Source organism: Sycon ciliatum, chromosome 5 (assembly GCF_964019385.1).
Source record: "Sycon ciliatum chromosome 5, ocSycCili1.1, whole genome shotgun sequence".
Lineage (NCBI taxonomy): Eukaryota > Metazoa > Porifera > Calcarea > Leucosolenida > Sycettidae > Sycon > Sycon ciliatum.
Window position 1 is genome coordinate 7,328,975 of NC_088647.1, and position 26,763 is coordinate 7,355,737.

The window sequence follows — 26,763 nt, forward strand, 5'->3', positions numbered from 1 at the left end:
TTGTATATGCCGGTATAACTTCGTTAGTTGTATATGCCGGTATAACTTCGTTAGTTGTATATGCCGGTATAACTTCGTTAGTTGTATATGCCGGTATAACTTCGTTAGTTGTATATGCCGGTATAACTTCATTAGTTCTGATTCAGATGCAATCTCTTGTTCTATTTTGATATTTTCATTGTATTTTCGTAGTGGGGTGTTTAGTATCAGAAGTGCATTATCAACTGTAATTCATTACCAGTTGTTCTGCTACAATATACTGAAAGGAAATAAATCGAATTACCGAGGAGGCTCAGACGGATGCTCTGATTATAGAAACCTGCAACTACTGCAACTACTTTCCATGAATTCCAGGAAACAGGACTAGCCAGCACTTCGCGCTTCACGGACATCGGTCTTCAGCTTGTCGATGGTGGAGTGCAGTTCCACTATTGTGCTCAAGATGGTTCCCAGCACATCCCTGTATTGATGCAGGAGTGCATCCACATAACGCACGAGCGTACACACCACACAACCAGAGACCCGAATGCACAAACACATGTATGCACACGCATCCCCACATACACGCATGCAAACACACATACATGTGCGCAAACACACACGCAAACGAACATTCACGCATGCACAAGCACGCACCCGTATGCACACAAATGTACACACACACACACACCCAGACCCACACCAGCACAAGGATTATACGCAAGAAGGCCAAAAAAATTATCAGCGTCTTCATGGTGTTTGTGCTCCCAGGTATCCAAACACATCATCTGTCAAATCTTCTTATAGACAGTTGGTGTGAGAAACTTTAGTTAGACATACCTTGCAAGCAAAATGGAATTAAAATATAGCTGATTAGGGGTCTGTTTTCCAGGTTCTTATGAGTGGAATTTCCCTGATGATTAGCAGGAGGGGGTCTGTGAACTAGCTTCACTCCTCCTCTCTTCAGCCTATCCTCTAACAAACATGTGTTCAATATGAACTGAGACTTCATCTAGGGTTCCCAGCCTATTGACACTGTCTTAGTATAATCAAATAACCCAGGCTACTCAACTTACCTCTGCTTCTGAAGGCATGTGACCTGCAGTGTAGTTTGATCGCTTTGACTCTCCATCCTCTCAATGATCTGCCGAAAGAATTTGAAAACAAGCAAACAAAAGGAAACACTGGGGGCTCAATAGCCTGGACTTTGGTGTTATTTCTGCGAGAGCTGCAGAAAATTTCAAAAGGTTAAGTGTGAACAAAACCGTACACAACAGTCACGGAGTGCAGAGATGCGACTCGAGTCAGGAGGCATTGGAAAAGCATGATAGATTCAAAGTACTAGTATTTGTCCCACCCTTGACTGCGTCAGGCGAAATAGCACATCATAGTACATTCGAGATCAGCGGGAAGAAGATGACGACGTCCACTAATTTAGTATCTGTGCACACGAATCTGCTGTGTGTGTTACTCTGTGTGTCAGCTATGGCATCATCGCCTGTGGTTCCATGCCTAGCATGTACGTCTGAACCATCCTGCAGAGTTTGAATGACGTAGGTTGAGCGATCGCTCCGCGAAACATACTTTTTGAAATTCTATTCATAGTATATCTTCCACCATTGAAATTTCGAATTTCTTCGAATTTTTTGCTGAGAGGGGTGGCTTGCAACCTCGATATGGCTTGTTCCAGGCATGCTTTGGAGCCATCGCCTGTTGAAACAGTGGCGGGAAGCTGCCCTGCAACTGTTCCAACAGGAAATTAATCGATCCGAGAAAGCGCGAGTCCGCGAATCTCGGTTGAATATTGAGTATTTCAAGCCTTTTCACGACGAAGATGGAGTTCTTTTTGGAGATGGACATCGCGGCAAAGGACATGGTGTCCGACTTCTGGCGTCTGGTGAAGCCAGGGATCATTTGTCCAGTCAGGTCGGCAGCCTAACCGTCGGTAAGCTTGTGTTTGGATCCCGTTCTGCTCGATGTGGTAGATCACAAACAATTTGATATCGCACAAATTGATCTCAGCATCGTGCGTACGGTATTTTACATTCAGAAAATCCCAAAGTGTCTCTGTGTGGCCGTCCTATGCCACGAGAAACTCCAATCAGGCTCCTATGTCCTCTGCCTTCGTGATTGAATGTCCGCTTCGTTTGAACAACGAACACAACAATCGAGGACGGCTTTGCAATGAAAAATACAGCTATACTGGAGCTGAAAAAAAGAAGAAAAAACGTGCTCAGGATGAGACTCGAGTACATGCATACTCTCCCGGCAGGTGAAACGCAAATTTTTGTGAAAAATGCGTGTCGCCGACTGACCGGTAATTTCGCCTGACGGCTTGGCACCAGATGTCTTCTAACAGGCGTAAGCGTCTTTTCCCCTTTCCATTTTTTCTTGAAGTAATGATTATTTCTTGAAGTAATGATTATTTCTTGAAGTAATGATTATTTCTTGAAGTAATGATTATTCGGACAATGTATACCCGTGTATTTCGATGGAACACACACCTACACCCCCCCCCCCCTCCCCACACACCTACACCCCCCCCCCCCCACACCTACACCCCCCCCCCCCCACACACCTACACCCCCCCACACACCTACACCCCCCCCCACACACACCTACACCCCCCCCCCCCCCACACACACCTACACCCCCCCCCCCCACACACACCTACCCCCCCCCCCACACACACCTACACCCCCCCCCCCCACACCTACACCCCCCCACACCTACACCCCCCCCCCCCTCCCCACACACCTACACCCCCCCCCCACACCTACACCCCCCCCACACACCTACACCCCCCCCCACACACACCTACACCCCCCCCCCCCCCCACACACACCTACACCCCCCCCCCCACACACACCTACCCCCCCCCCACACACACCTACACCCCCCCCCCCCCACACCTACACCCCCCCACACCTACACCCCCCCACACCTACACCCCCCCCCCCCCCCCACACACCTACACCTACACCCCCCCCCACACCTACACCCCCCCCCCCACACCTACACCCCCCCCCCCACACCTACACCCCCCCCCACACCTACCCCCCACACACCTACACCCCACACCTACCCCCACACACCTACACCCCCCCCACACCTACACCCCTACACCCCTCCCCTCACACACACACACACACCTACACACATACACCCCCCCCCCCCCACACACACCTACACCCCCCCCCCCCCCACCACACACACCTACACCTCCCCCCCCCCCCACCACACACACCTACACCCCCCCCCCCCAACACACACACACCTACACCCCCCCCCCCCCACACACACACCTACACCCCCCCCCCCCCACCACCACCACCACACACACCTACACCCCTCCCCTCACACACACACACACACCTACACCCCCCACCACACACACCTACACCCCCCCCTCCCCCACCTACCCCCTCCCACACCTACACCCCCCCCCTCCCCCACACACACACACCTACCCCCCCCCCCCCCCACCACACACCTACACCCCCCCCCCCACACACACCTACACCCCCCTCCCCCCACACCCCCCCCACACACACCCCCCCCCCCCCCCACACACACACGTACACCTCCCCCCTCCCCCCCCACACACACACCTACACCCCCTCCCCCACCTACCCCCTCCCACACCTACACCCCCCCCCCCTCCCCCACACACACATAGGTTACACATGCAGGCTGCGTGCGTGCACAGACACCAGGGCATATTTTACTTTGAATCTGCGACACATATCCGAAGGTGCTTCGCACCTCAGAAGAAATGCATAGCAAAAAGCGATGCGATACCATTTAAATTATTCCCTGGACACCTCCCCCCCCCCACACACACACACGTGCTCACCCCTCCCCCACACACGCACACAATGGCTTTCTCACCCGGTCAGTGATGGCTTCAAGGTTAGCTTGCTTGGCACTCATCTGCTGCACGAGGGATTCGAGGTGCTCGACTTTAGCAGCTACGTGGCTGGTTGGCTCCACCAACCTTCTGAGGAACTCCGGTCGGTCCTCACCCAGCTGCGAGAAGTATTGGTCAAGAGTTCCCACCAATTGACCGTGTGATGCATCTGCATTCTTGATGACAAAGTTGATGTCATTGTTTGACTCGGCTCTCGACTGAGCCAAGGAGTTCATGATCTGAACACACAATAGCAGTACATAATTTAAGTCACTATACGCACAAAGCAATAAAAATCACATGTTGGCCTCACTACAAAAGCTATATCTCACTACACCAATGGTAGTTAATTCTACACAAAGGCACACGATGAAAACCGTGGCGAATTCCGTGGTGACCCAGAGGTTCATGGCTGAACCAATCACCAGACAACGACAGTGGAATAGGACGCAGCGCTGGCATATCTAAGTGGAGTTAATTCTATGTAGTTATAAGGTCCTATTTCGCTTTCTAAATGCCTATTCTTTGTTGTCCTAACGCTCAGTGTCACTGCTCTCTGTCAAAAAGTTGTGCCGAGTGTGCAAATGAACAGGACTGCACTAAGATCAACAAGGCAGAGCTGGTATGTTTGCCCAACAGTTCTTAATGGCTTTGTGAACAGCATCATGCATGTCATAATCATGTGAAACTCTCCAAGCGTCCTGCAATTATGACTCGTATACGTCTCATGCGAGTCAATTAACTACAAAGCCAAGCAAACGGAAGTTAGGGGAACATTCAGTGCACATTCTAATTGGGTACTACACGTAAGCATGCATAATATACTGCGCTACTAGAATATGTATGGCTCCTATCTTAGCTTGGGATGTGTAGGGTGCTGGGTGTGAAGGGCGCTGACCAGTCTGCGAAGCCTTTGTTCTCCCCGTGCGCTGGTTGATCTGTAGTGTAATGGAATGACTCACCTGCCCAGTTCGCTCCTCGAGCAGCTGCGACACCGACTCCAAGCGACTCTCCAGCTTCTGAAACTGACCGACGACAAGGCCGATTAGGTGCTGCTGACTTTTCTCACCATCCCTCTTGTTTCTTTCGAGAATCTTCTCAATCCGCACAAAGCCATCGCCCTTGTCCTCCTCCAGAATAGCTGAGCACACAACACACACACACACACACACACACACACACACACACACACACACACACACACACACACACACACACACACACACACACACACACACACACACACACACACACACACACACACACACACACACACACACACACACACACACACACACACACACACACACACACACACACACACACACACACACACACACACACACACACACACACACACACACACACACACACACACACACACACACACACACACACACACACACACACACACACACACACACACACACACACACACACACACACACACACACACACACACACACACACACACACACACACACACACACACACACACACACACACACACACACACACACACACACACACACACACACACACACACACACACACACACACACACACACACACACACACACACACACACACACACACACACACACACACACACACACACACACACACACACACACACACACACACACACACACACACACACACACACACACACACACACACACACAGAAGAATTCAATTAGGATGTATAGTAAAACTTGTCAAGGCAACCACTCAGAAGGCGACCACCTGTCCTAGAAGACCACTACAGCCAGGACCAAGGGATGCCCTTTCCATTTTAGTGACCCTGGATAGGGAGACCACCTGGTAACAGAGACCACGCTTCGAAGGTCCCTCTAGTGGTCGTCTTAGACAGTTTCACTGTACTCTGAAAAACCATACTCTTTGTTCTGTATGGAGCACAAGTAAGTACTTTGATCAGTAAGAGGCACTACTTCAAAGTATGTTAGGATGAGAGGTGTACCTGGGATACTAAGTGCACAGTCCTGCTGAATATTGGGTACTAAGTGCCCAGTCCTGCTGACTATTGGGTATGTCTTCTCAGAGTTCTACTGTACATGCATGCACAGCCATCATCACGAGTCGTATTGGCTGATGATTGCTTTGGGAATGCAACAAACTTGTTTCACTGCGTCCACAATAGGTGAAAACACAACGATAGAAGATGGTGGCTACTTCATTGACCCCATAGCACCAGTAACTAGTATTATTTTATTCCAACCGAAGACGCATTGTGTCTTATCACGGTTTGACACAAACACATGATAATTATAGGAGTTTCTGAGAACAAATCAACACAATCACATTATAACCAATAGGCCCAACAGTCCCTAGTACAACAGGTTCTTCATCTGATCACTCAACCCTTGCAGAATTGACCGTGACTGAATAAGGTTGGCAAAAACGAACGACTTAAAGGGCATGGTACCTTGCAGCTGTTCAGAGTTGAAGCGTTCTGAATAGCATTGCTCCAAATTCAACCAATGCTCTGGCTGAAACCAACACGCAACAGCCAACACAAGACAGGAGAAGACAAGGCAACAGGACAAAAAGACAGGTGAAAATGAAGCGTGAATCAAGTCGAAAGATGCTGGCTGCACCCCCAATCTCTTCTATCTACATGGTTAGTGGCAGAGAGAAGCCGACTGAAGGGACAACAGGAACAGTAGCATGGTATTGTAGTTATCACATGTGACGAGGAAGCCGACTCTTCCATTCCTTGACAGCCTTGCATTCTTTAAATGATGACTACAGGAATGGGCATGGAAGGATAAGGAGAGGGATATTGTTTCTTTATGTCTCAATGATGGTTTCATGTACATTGTGTTTTACAGACGGCAGCACACACCGACACACACGGTGTACAGACGGCATACCTTTCCAGTGATGGGGAGTAAACACACACATACATGGTACATGGACAGCACACTTGATAGGGAGCCCAGATGGCGTGCAGACAGCTCACCCAGTGGGGAGTATAGACAACCTTGTTTTGGTGCCTGATAAGCCCATGGCTGCAATTCATACACAGAGGTACTTACCAGTACATATGTCCACAGTAACTTCTTCGACTCCAGGATGGGAAGAAGCTTGCGTCGATTGGTCTCCAGTGTGCGCAGAGCATCACGCTTGACCACAGCAAACTTGAAAACGACTTCGGCCAGAAACATTGTGCGCAGCACAAGAATAGCGATGATGAGAAAGGCCAAATACCAGATAACAGGGAAAGCTCTGGAACGATAAGAGAATAGAACGGAAGTTTGGAGCAGCAACAGGTGGATGCCATTCATGGATTCTTACTGCAAATGGATAGTTGATGTATAGGGCAGGTCTGCTGAAAGCAAGAAAATTCAGGATCCTTTTCCATCATTAGCTCACTTAAAAACCACCAGTTGTGACCGTCTGACGGAACTGACAGCCTCTACCACAGTTGGATGCAGTTTTTCCTCTTCATACATGTTGGGTCATAGCCTCAAAACTACGGTCCTTTCAATCTGTTTGTTTGCAACAAAGAATTGTGATACAGGGAAATCCGAACTTATTTCAAAAAGTACCTCCTAGCCAACATCCTAGATTTATTTGCCTGTAAAATGCATGGGATCACCATGGCAACATTGTCCGGATCATACAAAGAGAGTTAGACTGTCAGTACTCTGGTAGTAGTAGTACTCACTGATGGTAGTACTCACTGATGGTAGTACTCACTGATAGTAGTAGTACTCACTGATGGTAGTACTCACTGATAGTAGTACTCACTGATGGTAGTACTCACTGATGGTAGTACTCACTGATAGTAGTACTCACTGATAGTAGTACTCACTGATGGTAGTACTCACTGATGGTAGTACTCACTGATAGTAGTACTCACTGATAGTAGTACTCACTGATGGTAGTACTCACTGATGGTAGTACTCACTGATAGTAGTACTCACTGATAGTAGTACTCACTGATAGTAGTACTCACTGATGGTAGTACTCACTGATAGTAGTACTCACTGATGGTAGTACTCACCCAATTCTTCCAGAGTTACTGTAGTAGTTGACCAGACTTCTCCCCTCGACTAGGTCACGAAATGCAAAGAACATAACTTCAAAGTAGGACAGGAACTCCAGACGGGAAGAGTGATCGGTAACCGGAACGTAGGTACCTGAAAACAGAGCGAAGGCATTGTTCACAATCACCCAAAATCAATGCCGGGAATAGGTCCAAAATTATCTGACGATATTACACATTTTCCTCACTTTGATTAGGAGTAGCGAGCTAGAGCCGGTCAAATGAGGTCCTAGAAAATTAGTGCTGAGCGATCGGGATAAGAATCCCCGACCCCACGTGTTTTAAGATACTGATCATGGAAGTCACCGGTCTCTTCCTCTGCATACATGTCAATCAGAGTGACAGGACTGCCCATTTATAGACGTCATGTAAATGATGTCACGATAACGAATCAGCAGATTCACTTATAAGAGCTAAGTACCGTAGAATCCCGCGGATAAGGCCATGCCCGCGCGTAAGCCCAGGGTTTGTTGGAACATCACAAAGCTTCATCGTACAAGCCCATGGGCTTAGGTCATACCGAGAGTCCATAAATTATGGACTCTTGGCATACCATGTCATGCACATTAGTTTTTTTCGTACATTTCAGCACAATCATCAGTTGTTTTTGTTTGCACAGTGGTTTTCAGCAATGTACTTCTCACTTCCTTTCACTTCCTTGATACTTATCAATAGCACAACTTGGTGTCGGCGTATAAGCCCATGCCCGCGTATAAGCCCATGTTCTCGTATAAGCACACCGAAATGTCCTTGTGAAACAGATAAGCCCATGGGCTTATCCGCGGGATTCTACGCTATCCCAAAGTAGGTGATTGCAAGAGTACATAACCAAGAGTGTATAACTCCTATCTCGAGCTATGACCCATGGTAGAATATTTATTGCGTCATTCTTTGGCAGAAGTATGATCAGGGCGTATACCTTCCCACGCTTGTTTTTGTAGATACGGTGAGAGTGCATCAGGTTCAGGACACATCGATCTATCATCCGTTGTTCTGCTTCCACAACCGTAGCTGTGATGTACAAATTCTTTGTAGTTTGATCTCTGGACCTCTGGCTATGCATGGAATCAATGAGCCAGACAGCCACCAAATACTGACGTCATAAGAAAATTCCCCTTGGCTGCGGGATCGTTTTTCTTTCACATTTTGCATTTCGTACTCTTCCACATATATATCGTTGTTTATTGCTAGATTTCAGTATTGAGACGTATTTCCCTGATGAATGTCTGTAGAAAACTGGTTAGGAAATTATAAAATTACGAATTTTACTATCCATATTTTATTCTTGTAGCTTACTACGTCCAGTGTCCGCTTCACTGATTCTGCTGATTGCTATACTTGAATAAAGAAGCATTCTGACAAGGCCAGGAGGAGGAGCCCTCTTGTGAAGCAAGCCGAGTACCCGAAAACATTCCAACCATCCTTACCATTTCCGATGTCTTGAAGTGTCGTGTGCGCTCGCAAAGCAGGGTAGAACGTGCCGCTGAATATGAAGAGCACAACGGCTGCCACAACAGTGAACTTTGGCGGCACCGTCTTCATGACGCTGGTGATCACACTCATGTATACACCCAGTAATCTGACAGTGAACAGCAGCGGATAACAGAAAACAGCGGCCAGCTGTTGGCTGTTTCTAACATGAGTGTCTTGTCACACTGCCCATATCCTTCACAGCCTAGGCAAATCATTGGGTTGATCAAAGACCAAAGATTGAGAAGAAAAAGGGCATCACGCTCTGCTCGGAAGTTGTAGGATTAACCAAATCTGCTGCGAGTTGCACACCTTCTGAAACTTGTGGGCTGCCACAAGGCCCACATTGATGAAGCAAATTTGGGATCTTGGGTAATTCGTGACTGGCTGATATGATCCACCTTTCCCACTGGTTAAAAGAGTAGCACCTAATGCCTGATTATGGGGCGGTGGCTTTCCACAGGGTAGGTCACGATTTAGTTCTTAACCAAAAATCCAAAATACTTCCAAGTACATTCATTTTCATCTTTATCCATCAGGAACAACAGGTTTCCTGTATGCGAGTTTTACTTCAAAGCCGAATGTATTAAGGTTTCCAGTAGCAATGTAATTTCTGCTTCCTGCATTCTTCTAGCACAACGGATGCAGAGTTGTAGAGTGCATGTGCCAAACTCACTCGGATGCTGCCATTAGTTGCACAATCTTGAAGGCTGATGTGAAGTAGATTAATCCCAGCAGTATCCACTGTGCCTCGAAGTCCAGCACATGCAATGGTATGAACACCACTACGAAGACGACAAACAGGATGTCGGTTGCCCGATAGATGTCGAACTTGCTGACATACCGATATAGATTTGGGCTGACACAAAGATGCCCCCGAAGCATATGAAGTCATGAAGGAGCACGTGCAAAGAAACACACACACACACACACACACCACACACACACACACACACCCACACACACACACACCCACACACACACACACACACACACACACACAACCACACACGCACACACACATACACACACACACACACACACACACACACACACGCACATACAACACACAACAGACATACACACACACACAGACACAGACACACACGCACAAACAACAAGGTGTGCTCAGTGATAATGTAAGATAAAGTCTTTCAACTCTCACGTCTTCTTGAATACAATAGCTATAATTATCCGTAACTCAAAGTTTCATGCCACTGCAATCATCGGACGACTGATAAAAAACCTACTTACTATTAAGACTGATCATTATGAATAAGATCATGCGTGATACTTAGCGCTTGGATTGACATTTCTCTACGCGATTCACAAATGAAGGCCAATACCACACAGACGTTATGGATGATGCAATATCAGACATGACTGTGCCGGGTACTGTCCTTGCGCTGCAGCTGGGACTGGATGTAATGTTTTTTTTGTGGCGGCATTTTCACACTAGTTCGATTCTTTTGTTCAGGCTCTTCAGGTTGTTGGCATTGGTCAGATTAGTAAGATTCTTGATTCTTCCTCGGTTGCACCTTTTCGACTTGTTGGAATACGCCTGTGTCCTTGTGCAAACATGCCACGGAGCAGAGAATAGGATTCCACACATGATTAGAAAGTTCAGTCTTGTTCTGATACCGTTCGTGGCGAAAGCACATTGCATGGTTATTGTGCCTGTCCTTGAATTAAAACAGCAGGCAGGCATAGTGGGATGGTCTAAGACCATGATTGAGAAACAGAGGCTACCAGGTTCAAGTCCTGATTGGAAGCGGAAGGATTTTTTCCAGTCGTGCTGCCACCCACAGTTAATTGGGAACTCGTGGCCTGGCACGAGGAAAACATGGATGCAGTGAATGGGATTTTCGGTCTTTGACCACATGCTGGTGAGCTGATCTACTCACCTCTCACCGCTTTAGGAGCTGCATCTGCGCCTTGATCCTTGAAGGGTGGTGGAGTTCCTACGGATGCGGAAAACTCGGCCTCTAGTCGAGTCTCACGCGAACCGTGAAAAAATTGATTAAAAAAGAAAAAAAAGGCTTGATATCGGAGACAGAATGGAGTGCATGGCGAAAAAAAGGAGGCATTCATATCGCTAAAAGATCACAAAGAAACTTCCCGGATCGATTGATTGCCTTGCCGACTGATCAACCCAGCCAAGTCAGAAGTAGGAATAGTCAGTAAAAAGCTGCTAGACAACATCAACCGTAGAGTCAGGAACCAAATCGGAATTCAGTGGAAGAACACCGGAGGAGTCATCGGATGGTTCAACGGAATCCAACAAAAGGACAAGTGCACATTCACAGTATTCAATATAGTTGAATACTATCCTTCAATCTCGGAGCAGACACTGCGCAATGCACCGGATTTCGCCGAGCAGAAAGTGGAAGTAGGACAAACCGACAGAGACATCAATATTCACCCAAGGCAGTCCCTGCTGTTCGACGCAGACAGAGCATGGTCGAAAAGAGACGGTAACGGGCTATTCGACGTTACGATGGGATGTTATGATGGTACAGAGGTGTGCGAGCTAATTAACACTTTCGCGCTACACAAGCTGACGCAGGATTTGAACAAGGATGACATCGGCCTGTATCGTGACGACAGACTTCTAGTATTGTGCAACAACACCGGGAGTGAGACCGATCGCACTAGGAAAAGAATGATTCAAACATTTAACGAGTTGGGGCTGCACATTACTCCCAACATCGTAGAACAACTTCCCGCTACTATGCTGCTATAAGTCGCCGGGTGACAGACCTGTCACACGATGAGACATTTAATCTGGCCGCCCCTCTCTACAATGAGGCCCTCCATGCCAGTGGATATGAAGAGAAAGTTGAATATAAAAGCGGACGGAAAGAAGGGCGGAACAAGAAGACGAGAAACAATCACCGCAACATCACATGGTTCAACAAACAACGTACAAACAAATGTGGCCGGAATATTCTTACATCTTATTGATAAACATTTCCCAAAAGGCTTACCACTCAGTTAAGTATTCAACAGGAACACAGTCAAGGTCGGTTATAGCAGCATGCAAAACGTACGAAGCATTATCGATGCCAATCACAAACGAGTTCTTACAGCGACTACAAACCAGCCACAACCCCCCTGCCAAGACATGTAACTGAAGTAACGCCGCACAGTGCCCCCTTGATGGTGATTACCTGTCGAGATCAATAGTGTACCAAGGAACAATAAATGACGACAGGGAGTACACCGGACTCACCGAGCCTCCCTTCAAGGACCGGCACAATAACATACAATGAGCTTCCGCTACGAACAGTATCAGAACAAGACGGAACTGTCAAATCATGTGTGGAACCTGAGGCATGCGGGGACGCCATTCTCTGTTCGGTAGCATGTTCACACAAGGACACGGGCGTATTCTAACAAGTCGAAAAGGTGCAGCCTATGCAGAATCGAGAAGCTTACTATACTGAACAATGCCAACAACACGAAAAGCCTGAACAAAAGAAGCGAACTAGTGTCAAAATTCCACCACGAAATCAAATATTACATAAAAAACGTCACACCTAGCGCGACATAGAACAAGAAGCAGCCCGTCCCAGCTGCCGCGCAAGGACAGTACCCGGCACAGTCATGCCTGGTTTGGCATACAAGTAACATGTACTTTAGTGCTAACATTATCCCATTACCTATCCCTCACATCATCCATAACGTCTGTGTGATACTGGCCTTCATTCGTGTAGCGCGTAGAGTAATGAAAATCTAAGCGCCAAGTATCACGCATGATCTTATTCATAATAAATCTTTAAAAAAAAATTATTATCATTTTTTTCCAATGCAGTGGCATGAAAATTTGATTTACGACAAATCCAAATTGGACCTATTTTCTCTTTTTTCGTGTGAAGCGCTCTGCACTTTGTGCATTGAGCACTTTGCCGGCAAATACCAAAATTACGCCTTCGTAATTAATGAACCAGATATTGCATACACATACCTGCGCCACACGCGTACGAACTCTCGTATCAACAGCATCAGTGCGCGGAGAGCAACAAGGGCTTGGCACACCAGTCGTATATAATCCACGGCGCTCGAGAACGTCCTCGGCTCAAGTGCCTCGGGGGCAGTGATGGTCACGAACGTTATCGGGACCAGGGAGAGAATAGTGAGCACAATTGTGCACCTGCATGTAGCAAACAATACAGAAAAAAAGAGTTTGGACTGCTGTAACTCCCCATACCAGTCAGTAGTCCATGTGCCTATCGGTGAGTTGTAGATCTTGTAAAAAAAAAGAAGAAAAAAGAAAAAAAGTGGTAGCATCTCGCTACAGTCAGACCTCGCTTATCCGGTCCTCTTTTATCCGGATCCCTCGCCATTCGGAAGAAAATCGTTGGTTACCGATTTACAGCATATGCCATGCATACATACAGTATGTGTGTGTTCGACCATCCGGTTCCCTCGCCTATCCGGATATTTTTGTGGAAAACGGATGTGTGCGGTTAAGCGAGGTCTGCCAGTACGAGATGATAGTACTACACTGTACACAAGTTATGCTCTGGGACTGTGTGTATGAACACATCACAAGTCATGCTCTGGGACTGTGAGTATGAACACATCATGAAATGGTTCAATAGTACACAGTGTCTATCAGCAGATTAAGGAGCTTTTTTCGGGAATTAGAATCTTTGGCAGGCTCCTCTGGACTCGAGAACTGCACCCAGAGTTGTATTCTGGGTATGTGAATGAAGCGGAGTTGTACAGATGTGATGGGCACCCAAGGCTCCTTGACTCTAAGGATGCAGAAAGTGTATCCATGGCCCATTCACACTTACGCCCACAGTGCACAATATTAGCTGCAGAGAGCATAGCCGACTTACTTCATCAAAAAATCTCCGTAAGCATGCCACTTATTGTTTAGAAGCAGTCGCACCAGACGATGCCCGTGATATGCCTGTAAGAGCACAGCATTTTAACAAGGCAATGAAGAACGACATACCGGTCACGACAATATCGGCAAACACCAGCACAAGGGGGGGGGGGGGGCTGTTTTTTATGCAACGACTTCGGTAGAAGCTGCATCTTTTGGTAGATGCATTTGTTTGGCAAACCCTTAATGGGAGATTCAACTTTCCACTACTGGTTCCACCAGGCCCGAGGCAGGTAGAAGTCATTAGAGGTTGGTAGAGGTAAGGTATTTCCACATCTCTAATTGCGTGACAACGAGAGTTTGTTTCCACAAATTGAACTCCTTTCGCATGCAGAAACAACAAGCATCAATTGCTGAGCTCTGCAAGCCAGAAAATTCTTCCGCAATATTGACGCCTCTTAGAATGAGCTGGTCCCGCCAACTACCTTGTGGCTACTCTAGGACAGGTCACATCTCCAGATAGTCCCACTGGCTTTTGAAAGCCTGATTTTGGCCAAATCAATGCTTTAAAACCCACAAGTAAAATTTAGGTTTCAGACTTGATTTTCAATACTGTTTGCAATGGAATACCTGTTTTAATAAGGTGAAGTATGGCTCCTCAGCAGGGTCTCTACAAAAATTCCACTTATATGGTATTCCTTGTATCATATTCTTACATGTGATAAATCAGGATTGGAAAGAATGTGATCGAACAGCGACTTGAACACACCGCAGTATGACAGCGGGGCATTCAGTAAGGCGTAGTGGGCTTCAAACGCAATGTCGCCACCCTCATCTGTCACTTGGTCGATCTGTCGGTCCAAAACCACCTGAACTGTCGGCTACACGCACGCATACACACACATGCGTCAGAACACATGCGCACACAAAAAGACAGACATACATACACTTAAATGTCTGTATGTCCTAGTTTAGGCTATCAGACAAGCCAGTCAGCGTGCAGACTTGATGAGAAATCCAACTAAAAAGCCAACTTATCCGGGTCGCGGCGTGCCACTTTATTACGCGGAATATTTACCCCAACAGGACTTCCCTGTGAGCCGAAAAGAGTTCCCATTGAACCCAGGGCATGAGTGAGTACTTTGGTCTTACTCCAGAGTTGCTCTGCCGGACCATGTTGTGGAATATCTCCAGCCCTTTCTCTTCCAGTAGCTGTCGCTGAAGACTGTAAACAAAAACACATACGTGAACAATGTCAGAATAAAACAAAGTCAAAGTAGAAAGCTTTGCTGTAGTGACGCGCATTTAAGCACATGTGCCTATACCCGGGCATTAGCGCACCCTCACAAATAACTGCATGGGCTTATAAGTGAACCTAAATGCAGTCCATTCCCCGACACACACACACACCACAAAAATACCATGTTCACATAGTTCAATGTGTATTGCGATATCGTACTATGCGCATAATTATTCAAGGTATCGGTACACTAGCAACTCAAGCGCATGCGCCTATGTGTGAGACAAAACGACCCGCATAGCAAATAACGCAAAGACTCACTGGGCCTTTATGTGCGTCACTACGGTAAGTGATAATGGTAGGGGTACTCTGGTAAATTTCAGGCCCTGGTTTTCACCTTGGTCTCCAGAGTGAATTTTGTTACTAGGAGGACGTTCGCCGCCGGTCGTTGCATCTGCTCCCTTACTTGGCCTTAGCAGACCAGACAAAACAGAACTCATGGCCCGCTGATTGAGCAATACGAGTACACATAATTCCGGTGGTAATTGAAGCATCGGAAGGAAGTGCAGTTATGGGAATATAGCGTTTCAAATTTCAATACAATCATGTGTGCTGAGCCATACGAGTAACTGGTGAGGAAGTCCATAACCACCTTCGCCACTTCAGGACAGTTGGTAACTAGAGCGCGCTGAAGTGGTGTAAATCCACTTGCATCCTTTACCTGCGGAGCAGTGACAAAACAAAATGCAAACGGTTTGAACGGGTTGGGTTACTTTAAACAGGATGGTTTGTGGTACCTTTGATGGTTTGTGGTACCTTTACCGGGCAAATCAATATCACCTTTAAATATCTGAAGAAGAATTCGGTTCCACGACAAATTACACCAGTGGAAAAGGAAATCTTACGAAAAAGAGAACCGACTTGTTGGTTCAAGATAAAAGCAAAATGTAACTATAAACACAAATTCACACACCAAGTACAGAAGCCACTGTGCATTTTGAAGAGGCCATCTGTGCCATTACACTTCAAAGTAGTTTTAATTGCGATAGAGCAGCAACAATCAAGTCCATATATCTAGCATTTTGGACGGTCCAGCCAGTGATTGAAATAGTACCTAGTAAAAGACCGCGAGAGGTGCCAGCTACATAGTGAAACCATTAAAAAATATCACAGTTTGTGTCAGACTCGGCTAGAGGCCGAGTTTTCCGCATCCGTGGAACACCACCACCCTTCAAGGATCAATGAAACCATAAACACAGAGAATGATACAACAGTGGGACTACAGTACTTCGGTGCTGTTCGGTGAATTCCGATCGTGTGAGTCAAGTTCGCGCCCTCCACCTGTTCACAACCCAGTGGTCACAGGTCTAGGGCTGCACAGCGCCCGGCGTGGCATTAGGTCCATTGCTCAGATTTCAATGAGCATCACTGTACAATGTTAAAACAGTGATAACGTTCACACATACTTCTTCTGTACCCACAGTTCAGGTTTCAACTGGGCAATATACATCTTTTCCAACCCCGCCAGGTGAGATTTGACAATGACGACAAAGACAACGAGATGGATCCGGTATTATACCGACACCTAAAATCGTCACCAGCTTGCTCGAGTGCAGTCTGCACATACAACACCCGCTCACTCTTAAACATCTAAGTAGGTGCGCAACAAATCGTATCCGGCTGTGTTGGAGGCGGTGTACATTGCCAAGCTGAAAAACCTAGCTTCCCTAATTCTTCCTGCTTGATTAGAAAGATTTCACACTATCATCAATCAAACTCACTCACCTCCAGAGCATGGTTATCTATCCCTATAAGAGTTTGTATAGTTTCCAGCTTCTTGAGGCAGATAGCACGATGTATGGCTGTTCCACCATCAGGATGCGCGTGTAACAGATTAGCACCATGCAACTTCACCAGGGCTTTGGCCGTCACTGCTAGCTGAGAAAGAGAATACACAATTACAGCATGTAAACACACACACACACACCACAAACACACACATACACAAACACACACATACACAAACACACACATACACACATACACACACACACCACAAACACACACATACACACGCACACACATAACACAAACACACACAAACACACACACACACGCACACACACACACACACACACACACACACACACACACACACACACACACACACACACACGTGCATTCACCCCTCCCCCACACATACAAACAAACTTCTGAAGCGAGAAAGGGACCAATACTCCCCATGTATTACAATGGCTATCGTTGTTGGCTATCGTTGTTGGCTATCGTTCTGATGCCTACGGCTGCTATAAGCACTTTATCGGAAAATCAACTTTCTGCACGTGTGCCATTCATTACCAGTGCACAGTCCTGCATAATACATAAATTCCCACTGATAGCGTATCAAGCAATTTCACAAGGTCCGAGATATTGCTGTGATTTAAAACTTCAATCCCCAAAAAGGGCCAAAGTTAGCAAACCATGCTGGTCCTCATTGGACGCTGGGATTTCTTGGAAAAGCTACCGGACCTAATAATCAATCACCAGGCAATAGTTTGATTGGTTATTACCATGCCACTGAGTTACAAGAAAAGAAGGCCTACTTTCCTCTGTGTGCCTCTTGTGTCATTCTTTATTTCTTATGTTTTAAAAACGTTTCCTGTGACTTTGAATGAGATTAACGTGCTGGCTGTGGTGTCATCATTAAGCTTGAAGAACCGCAAGGCCATTGCAAAGTCAAATGTGTACAATAGATTCATTGGTCACGTTGCGACTGTAGCGGAGGAACTTGGCAAACTATTGCAGCAAACAGGTGGGAGCCCAATGAATAGGCTGAGGCCAATTGCCGCAAGAAGAGTCTCCAGCGATTCCTTCGAAGATACAATTAAACACGGCAGAAAAGTTATACTCGTACTTATAAAAGGTTGGGCAGGTTGCATCAAAGACGCCACAAATTGCCATGAGAAGAGTCTCTAGAGACTCCTCCAAAATAAAAATAAACACACTGTTCAGAGTGAGATCTGAGAAAGGTTGGGCAGGCTGCATCAGGTGGCAAAGGGGAACCAACTGCACAAGATTGCACATCCCTCAATGCCACAGCAGAGCCACCCAACCCCCCCCCCCTCCACCCACCCACCCACACTCGTTACCAAATAGTTGAAGTGTTGTCAACACACTTTTCGACAAAAACAAAAATAAATTAAAAATTATCACGGCAAGCATAGCAGGGTAATATTTCACAGTCTACCGTACAGGAGAATACCAATTCACATTCATATGCAAGACAGAGTTCCGACCTTGGTATCCTCCATCAGGTCGCTGGCCATGAAGATTTGCAACATCAGCTCATCTGGTTGAGCTCTTGGAATGGTCTCGGTGGTGAACGTGAGAGCAACGTTCGCTATAATGGCACCCATTGCCGACATGTCATCAAGAATGTCACCCTCGTCTGGAAGAGCTCTCTGCTCGTTCAGAAAGGACTGTACCTGTACATGACCAAGCAAAGGGAGAAGCCGCATTACGGAATTGATACCATGATCAAAGCTTTTGGAAGAATTCATACCTTACTTCCCAGATCATAGGCCACTCACGACTATGAGTCACATAGTCACATGAACACAACGCCAAAATCTGTTCTTCTGAGGTCGAGGTATGAATCGAATGCATGCACTTCATTTTTATCCTTTTTATCGATGTCTCGAATATATTTTTAGGACTGATGAGTTTGCTCCTACACTGGAGCTCGCACTTCCGCCAACTTGACTTGACACTTGACTGACTGACAACTGCCATCCAGAGCACAAGAGAAATCCATCGAACCTTCGACTCGGCAAACCTGCAAGAAAGCATCACTCCCTGCTCAATACACAGTGTTTCGGGAAATTCACCCCTCATCAGTTGAGCTTGAGTAGGCCGAGGAAGATTGTGCCTGAAGAGCACCACTTATATAGTGCTCTCAAGGCATAAACATCACCAGGAATTCAAACTTACAGAGACGCTCCGTTTCCAGCGCAACAAACACCTCATGAAAACCAGACAGCAGCGTGAGTCAGTGTCGCTCCTGGACGGTGAGAACAGAAGTAGAGGACCCTGGGTCATTCACAACGCTGTCACCTGCAAACCAGCTAGTCGCCAGCCCGTGCTGGGCACAACAGTACGAAATAGTGTCCAGGAGTGACACTGACTCACGCTGCTGTCTGGTACTCACGAGGTGTTTGTTACGCTGGAAACGGAGCGTCTCTGTAAGTTTGTATCCCTGGTGATGTTTGTGCCTGTCATTGTACTGGTGGCTTCAGGATCAGAATCACAGCACTTGTTGCCGTTTCTGTTGAGTCGTGATAGTTTACACATAGTAATTAGGCTCTGTGTTTCTTTTCCTTTTCATTTATGCTGGATAACGTAAATGCTCCAGGAGTGAAAAGTAGTGCCCTCTCTTTAATAGTGCTCTCTCTCCCTCTCTCTTGAATAGTGCTCCACCTGTGATGGACAAAATAGTGCCCCAGGGGAACTAATCGCGCGAGTACGGTTTCATTTACTATCCAGACTTGCATGCACGACTGGTAAATGCGTTTCAGGTGCCAGTGGGTTTTGGATCATTGTCTACTGATGAGGATTATCTTGTGACCGATGTCGTACTAACGAGTGTAGACCTGTGCTTACCTGTGCACGAAACATGCTAGGGATATCACCTTCCAGCCTCTCTGCCGCTAGGCATTCTTTCCACAGACCAAGTACATGAACTGTGTCATGTGACATGCCACTCTCTCTTCTGGGAAACACGGGAACTTCTGGGATAACACCATCTGAAACATATACAAACACGCATTCACACACATGTACGCGTGCACGTGCACACATACGCACATTGGCACACCTTTATTGACCTTTCGTCGAACGCTAATTGCCAAAAAAGCCAATCCACACACATGCATGCCCGATCGCTTTTTACCAATCAGATGTCGTTGCAGGTGAAGCGTAGGCTCAGTAAATCCAGAAAATCCAGATTTCTACAGTTAAGCAGAGCGGCTACTCACTTTGGTCTGAAATGCAGAGGAAAGAGGTAACTGCCACTATGTGCAAGGCTACTCGACAAGCTAACAGTGAGATGCCATGGCCGAATCACTGCTGCCTAGAACAAACGAGTTATCACTGGAAGCTGCAATATCACGGACTGCAGCCCACTGCGTGTTCAAGTTGTTGGATAGACCTGCCACTACTTCGTACTCCACTGCCAGTCCTGTGCCACCTGGAAGGAGGCACTCGCCAGTAGAGGTTGGCAGCTCCCAACTTTAGCTCGCAGTATGTTGTCGCATAGTTCTGCCACTGCTTTGCACTCCGTTGCCAGCTCACTGCTCCCAGAGGCAAGTTCGTCAATAGCGACCGCCAGCTTCTCAACCCCAGCCCATAGTACGTTGTCTCACTGGGCTGCCACTACGTCACAGGTCACAACACCACGTCACAAGTCACAACCTGCACTGTCCCATGTGCCTACTACTCTCTCTCCAGCAGTGTTCACCGTCAGTAGATGATGACTCATTTCTCGTTGGCTGACGTAGGAAAGAAATGAGAAATGTAGTTTTTTTTGCATGACGGTACATTTGCTGCTCGCAAATGCGAGATAGTAGGAGCATGCGCTCTAGCTGCGGCATACTTTTTCTCTTGCTTTGCAAGTGTAGTATTCTTGCTGTTGCTGCTGTCCCCCGCAGAGGCTGTTTGTTGTTGCTGTGTGTGTGTGTGTGTGTGTGTATGTGGGTGTGCATGTGAGGGAGGTGTGTTAGGGGTGGGAGCAAGTATGGTGTGGCTGCACACAGGAGTGAGAAAGAGTAAAAAAGAATTCACACCATCTAGTTGGAGGTGATCATTGCATCCGGAACACCTGTTGTTGATGTGAGAAACGACTGCATCACATGGCGAGATTCTAAAGGAAGTTGGTGGAAGGTGCAATTCATGCTTTTTGGCTTCTTAGTAGGTGTTTTCTTTTACTTCCGAGCTGAGATCCACCCACACAACACGCACCTACGCCAATATCTGCACTATCAATGGCTAGCAGCTTCTGTCTGTACAATTCATATACATCAGTATCTGCACACACTTGAGAGGGACGAAAAGCGTTTCTTCTGTTACTCTGAGTTTCACGGTTTTAACCGATCATCAGACAGCAACCGTGAAACTCAGAGTTACAGCAGAAACGCTTTTCGTCCCTCTCAAGTGTGTGTACTAGGCTCTGCACCTTGGTGTATTGAGCACTCTCACGAGCAACCACAACTCCCTCCGAGTTTACATCAGTATCTGTACACGTCTTGTCATGAAGTGTGTTCACAGCAGTGTGATAACGCACCTTTACCCAAGCATAAATGCAGTAGGGAAAGGAACGTATTGAATGAAAAACATGCACACGAATTCTACAAGTAATTATCTGCATGTATTTTTAAATAGACAGGTGTCTAAAATCCCAAAGCTCAGCTCCTATAGAGTAATACAACTGCCTGACGAGTTTTATTTTTCAATCGCGAGGTTCTCAGTATCTGCAAAGAAAGACTTAGTTGTGTCATTGCCATGTGAGAATATTATTTTTACCATTGCATTTTCAAAGGATCGGTCGGGAAAGTGAAAGGCCGGAAAAGAGAAAAATGACAACCCCACCAGAACTCAAACCCGGGACCTTGCTTGTGTCATGAGCAATGCTCTAACCATCTGAGCTATGGGACCAGGGCGAACCTGGCAGGCGCTGACAAGTTTTTCACTCCAAGGGCAGCTCACAACACGTGCCACCTACACTGATGGCACTTTTTTTTCCTCTGGGGAGGGAAAAGATCCAAGTGCCATCAGTATAATTATGTGCCACGCTTGCATTTTGAGTGAAAAACTTGTCAGCGCCTTCTGGGTTCAGCCTGGTCCCATAGCTCAGATGGTTTGAGCATTGCTCGTGACAAGCAAGGTCCCGGGTTAGGGGAGTTCTGGGGGGGGGGGGGCATAGTTCTCTTTTCAGGCAGTTCACTTCCCCGACTGAACCTTTGAATTTGACGTTCTCCCAGTCCTTTCAAAAACTGTATTTTCAGTACCAATAAGAGTCCTCCGGCTCGGTAGAGTGCTCAATATTCATTCGAATAGAGCTCAGATCACACACAGACTCAGAGCCACACACATCATCGTTGTAAGTGGTAACTAATAGTGTCGTCACGGGTTTGAAATCGTGAACGAACTGCCTCTACGCTCCTCACCACGCCACACAACAGAGAGCCAGTACAAATTGTTAGAGAGCTTTTCTTCTACTTCATTTCAGTAGGCGACTGGGGAACTCATAAAGAAGAACCAACACTGACAACGAACGCCTGACAACGAACGTCTGACTCTGACAACGAATGTCTGACGACTGACGACGACCGTCGGACAACTGACCACGAACGTCGGACAACTGACCACGAACGTCGGACAACTGACCACGAACGTCGGACAACTGACAACTCACGACTGACATGGCAAAAGGAAAACATGATATCATAAATTGGTGCCCTCGTCAGCACAAAAGGTGGTGTACTCAGCACAAAAAGGTGCACGTGTCAACAACAAAGCAGCGCAGCAGCATGTACGGATCGGCAACAAAGCAGCATGTACGGATCGGCAATAAAGCAGCATGTACGGGTCAGCAGCACAGAGACACAAATACAACAGCAGCTACGACGAAGAGACAACACGTGCAGCCACATGTACACACAGAGACACAAATACAGCAGCAGCTACGACGAAGAGATAACACGTGCAGGCGCAGGTACAACAATAGTGTCATGCCCATAGGCAATTATCAGGCCACAGATCTGTGGTCTGATTGCCTATGGGCATGACACTATCAGAGAGATTAAGCTACACATTAATTTTGACGTGACGCGAAAGTTCAGCTCGCGTTATTTGGCTCCGCACACATAGGAAAACAACGCGAGTGACCTGCAGCTCACTTCAAAATTCGGACTTTTACGCCAAATTTGATGTGAATAACGTGGTGCTCAACATCTCTATTAGTTACAGCCGCATGATGGGTGGTGGTCTGTGGCTTGTGTGTATTTTCAGTACATATTTACAGAAATACCTATCGCCGGCACCACAATGTAAATGTACATCAATGAATCTGTATATCAAGCCGTACAGTCAAGTGTCGCGTCAGTGGACGGAAAAGCGCGAGCTCCGGTGTAGGGAGCATCAGGCTTTGCTATAACGCTGTTTTAGGTTTTATCATCTGGAAAGCTATGGAATGAGAATGCGTCGTCCCCAGGTGTTACGCTGTTGGGAGATCACTGGGGAGACAGCAGCTATAGACGAAGACATGGAACTGTACTCGTACAGGATACAGAGCCACGCAAAACCACAGCACGCTGTCAAAAACACAGCCAACCTACCAAAACATCAAACCAGCTTCTTTTCCAACTCAAATTCTGTCAAGTACAAGTACACCCACACGGTTTTGAAAACGACCGTTACACGATGATGTAATAATCGTGAAACTCGCAAAAGGCCTATTAGAATTATCCAGCCCCTCGTGGCTAGAGCAAAGCTGAACTAGCAACATCCAGGGCATTCCGCATACGGGACACGGTGGGACAAAGCACGAACCTTTCCAAGGTGTTAGGATATAGTTATCCGGTGTCGTCTTCACGCCTGGCCATGCGCTAGGCTCTACCTGAATGTCGACGTCAACGGCGGTCATATCAGTCAGCCTCTCTTCAGCGTAGCGCCCCACGCCTGTAACAGATACAGATACACTTTAGATATCAGGGTTCTAGCCAGGTAAAAATAGTAGCCGGGGGCGGGCATGGGAAACAGGTTATAGGCGATTCACACGACAGGCAATTGCACGTTTTACAGGGAGTGATATAAGAGAAAAGTGACTGTGTGGATCCAGACGGCTCCACTCGACGACAGGCACGTTTGCACTTTTGAATGCTTCACCCACCAGTAGCCATGGGTGTTTCAAATTTCCAACACGCATACTACAATTATCATGTTGAAAAGTGCCGCGTAAAAAATCAAGTCTTGTTTCGCGCTTTTTGGTGTAAAATGTACTCGTGCACGCCACGATTACCGTGAAAGTGGGCCCCCAGCTCGCTTGCACTTTTAAGCCACTTTTATCGTTCACAGGTAAAATACCATAGCAACATTCGGGTGCACAAAGTCATGGTTTTGCCTGTCGTGTGAATCGCCTATTACCCCGTATCCCATTTTACACTTTCCAATACTGTCTGGCCACGCTAAACGCAACGTATGGGGCGAATCCCCGACTTCGCCTCAGACAAACGTGCCTTTATGAACCATCTAATAGTGACTTTCGACTGCATTTTCGTTGAATTGCATGAAAAAACACGAAAATCCGAAAATGAGTAGGGAGGCGACACTTTTACACAGGGCGGGGGCGCAAACAGAGTAGGGGGTGATGCCCCCCCCCCCCCTGGCTAGAACCCTAGGCCTAGATATAATACACTATAAGTCCAAAGGGGGGGGGGGGGGAGATACAAACACATTGAAACTTCAATATTACGTTTTCTAATCGCTACATCTGTACTTTATAGTTATAACCGGTTCAACCTAGGTACTAGCTGAGGTACATGTGAAGTGACTGGTATTGCGTAATTTAGAGTCCTCAGAAAATGGTACTGTATGCCAGTGGAGAGGTTGCGCACAACGAAAATTCGTAAGATTTCGACCGTCCGGGTTAGAGTAAGGAAAGTTTCTACGAAGATCCATCCAAACGCGACCGAAACAGAGATCTACGAAAATATTTTTCGTAAAATGCAGAACTAAAATACTGATATTTTACAACTCCCTACATGTATCTTCACTCTCCGCGCATGCGCCGTGTCGACCTACTACGAAAAAGTTCACACTTCGGGCGCAACTTCACGGTTTACGAATATTCGTTAGCTTAAAATTAATTCGTTGAAAATATTCGTTCCGGCGCTACGAATTTTCGTTGTGCGCAACCTCTCTGGAACTTAGTCGTTATGTGCGAAGTAGGTTTTAGTTTCACTGCACTTGTAACCATGGTAACTACTAGTACTACCGTAGAATACCGCGGATAAGCCCACCCGCGTATAAGCCCATGCCCGCACATAAGCCCAGGGTTTGTTCGAACATCACACAGCTTCATCGTACAAGCCCATGGGCCTAGGTCATACCGGGAGTCCATAAATTATGGACTCTTGGCCATACCATGTACATGTACATGTACGTAGTACATGCACATTATAGTTTTTTTGGTACATTTCAGCACAATCATCGGTTGTTTTTGTTTGCACAGTGGTTTTCAGCAATGTCCTTCACACTTCCTTGATACTTTTCAATAGCACAACTTGGTGTCGGCGTATAAGCCCATGCCCGCGTATAAGCCCATGTTCTCGTATAAGCCCACCGAAATGTCCTTGTGAAACAGATAAGCCCATGGGCTTATCCGCGGGATTCTACGGTACCAGCCGGCCTAGCCGGGGACGGGGTTGAAAAAACCCTTGAATACAGTAAAAGTAGAAACTCAGTTCGTGAAGACGAATAAAAATTTAAATGCTTGCAAGCAGCGAAGGAAGCTACTGCTGGTACTTGACGTGACAGAACTAGAAGAAGGGTGAGCACGGGAGCATTGCAGAAGCTCTGAAACCAGCACAAGAGATTTCTAACAGGAGCGTAAGCATGGCAGTGCAATACAGACTCAGTGCACAAGACAGCAGTTTCGACGAGCGGTACGCGGTGAGAACTACTCGAAGACCTACGCCATTGTACATTATACTCACCGACTTTAGCCAGTTTCGGTGCGTCGACACGCTGCATCTCCTGGTTCAGCGGTGTGTTCCACCACTCAATGTCGCGTTGAGCCATCTTTGCGGCTGTTCAGCTTCGCCATCTTCACTGGGGTTGTGCAGAGACGTCACGACATGGAAGCAAGCTATCTGCAAGGAGACGCCCGCAGACTTGCAAAAGATTTGTACTGCCGGGACGAGTGCAGTGCTGCAGTACAAATCGCTGACACAGTGGCAGCCCATCCGTTCTCATGGTTCTTGTTCGGAGGACTGATACTACTATCTAGTGATAGCTGAGCTCGGGAAGCGAGGAACAGACTGATGGTGAGAAGAAGCGCAGAAAGTGCTATGCCCGCGCCCACGTCAGATGTGAGATCACCAAGTCAGTGAGCGCATGAGCAACCGCTCACGTCGCTCAGACGTAGCTACGTAGATTTATGGTACAGACTACAGTAGATCTACTATATACTACTGACTGTA

At 47.0% G+C, this 26,763-nt stretch overlaps 1 protein-coding gene across 1 annotated transcript; it reads right to left on the minus strand.

Annotated features, from left to right (window-relative positions):
• Positions 1 to 196: 196 nt before the first annotated feature.
• Positions 197 to 26,596, minus strand: LOC135817400 (uncharacterized). Its single transcript, XM_065330576.1, has 19 exons — positions 26,278 to 26,596; positions 24,113 to 24,241; positions 20,168 to 20,310; positions 18,805 to 18,993; positions 17,294 to 17,446; positions 16,132 to 16,229; positions 15,421 to 15,493; positions 14,985 to 15,149; positions 14,279 to 14,352; positions 13,399 to 13,584; positions 10,108 to 10,290; positions 9,389 to 9,540; positions 7,920 to 8,055; positions 6,949 to 7,138; positions 6,336 to 6,399; positions 4,852 to 5,030; positions 3,871 to 4,128; positions 1,056 to 1,123; positions 197 to 460 (listed from the first exon to the last, which is right to left on the minus strand). The coding sequence occupies exons 1-19, from the start codon at positions 26,360 to 26,362 to the stop codon at positions 364 to 366; spliced, it is 2,622 nt and encodes an 873-aa protein (XP_065186648.1). The 5' UTR covers positions 26,363 to 26,596; the 3' UTR covers positions 197 to 363.
• Between the last annotated feature and the right edge of the window lie 167 nt (positions 26,597 to 26,763).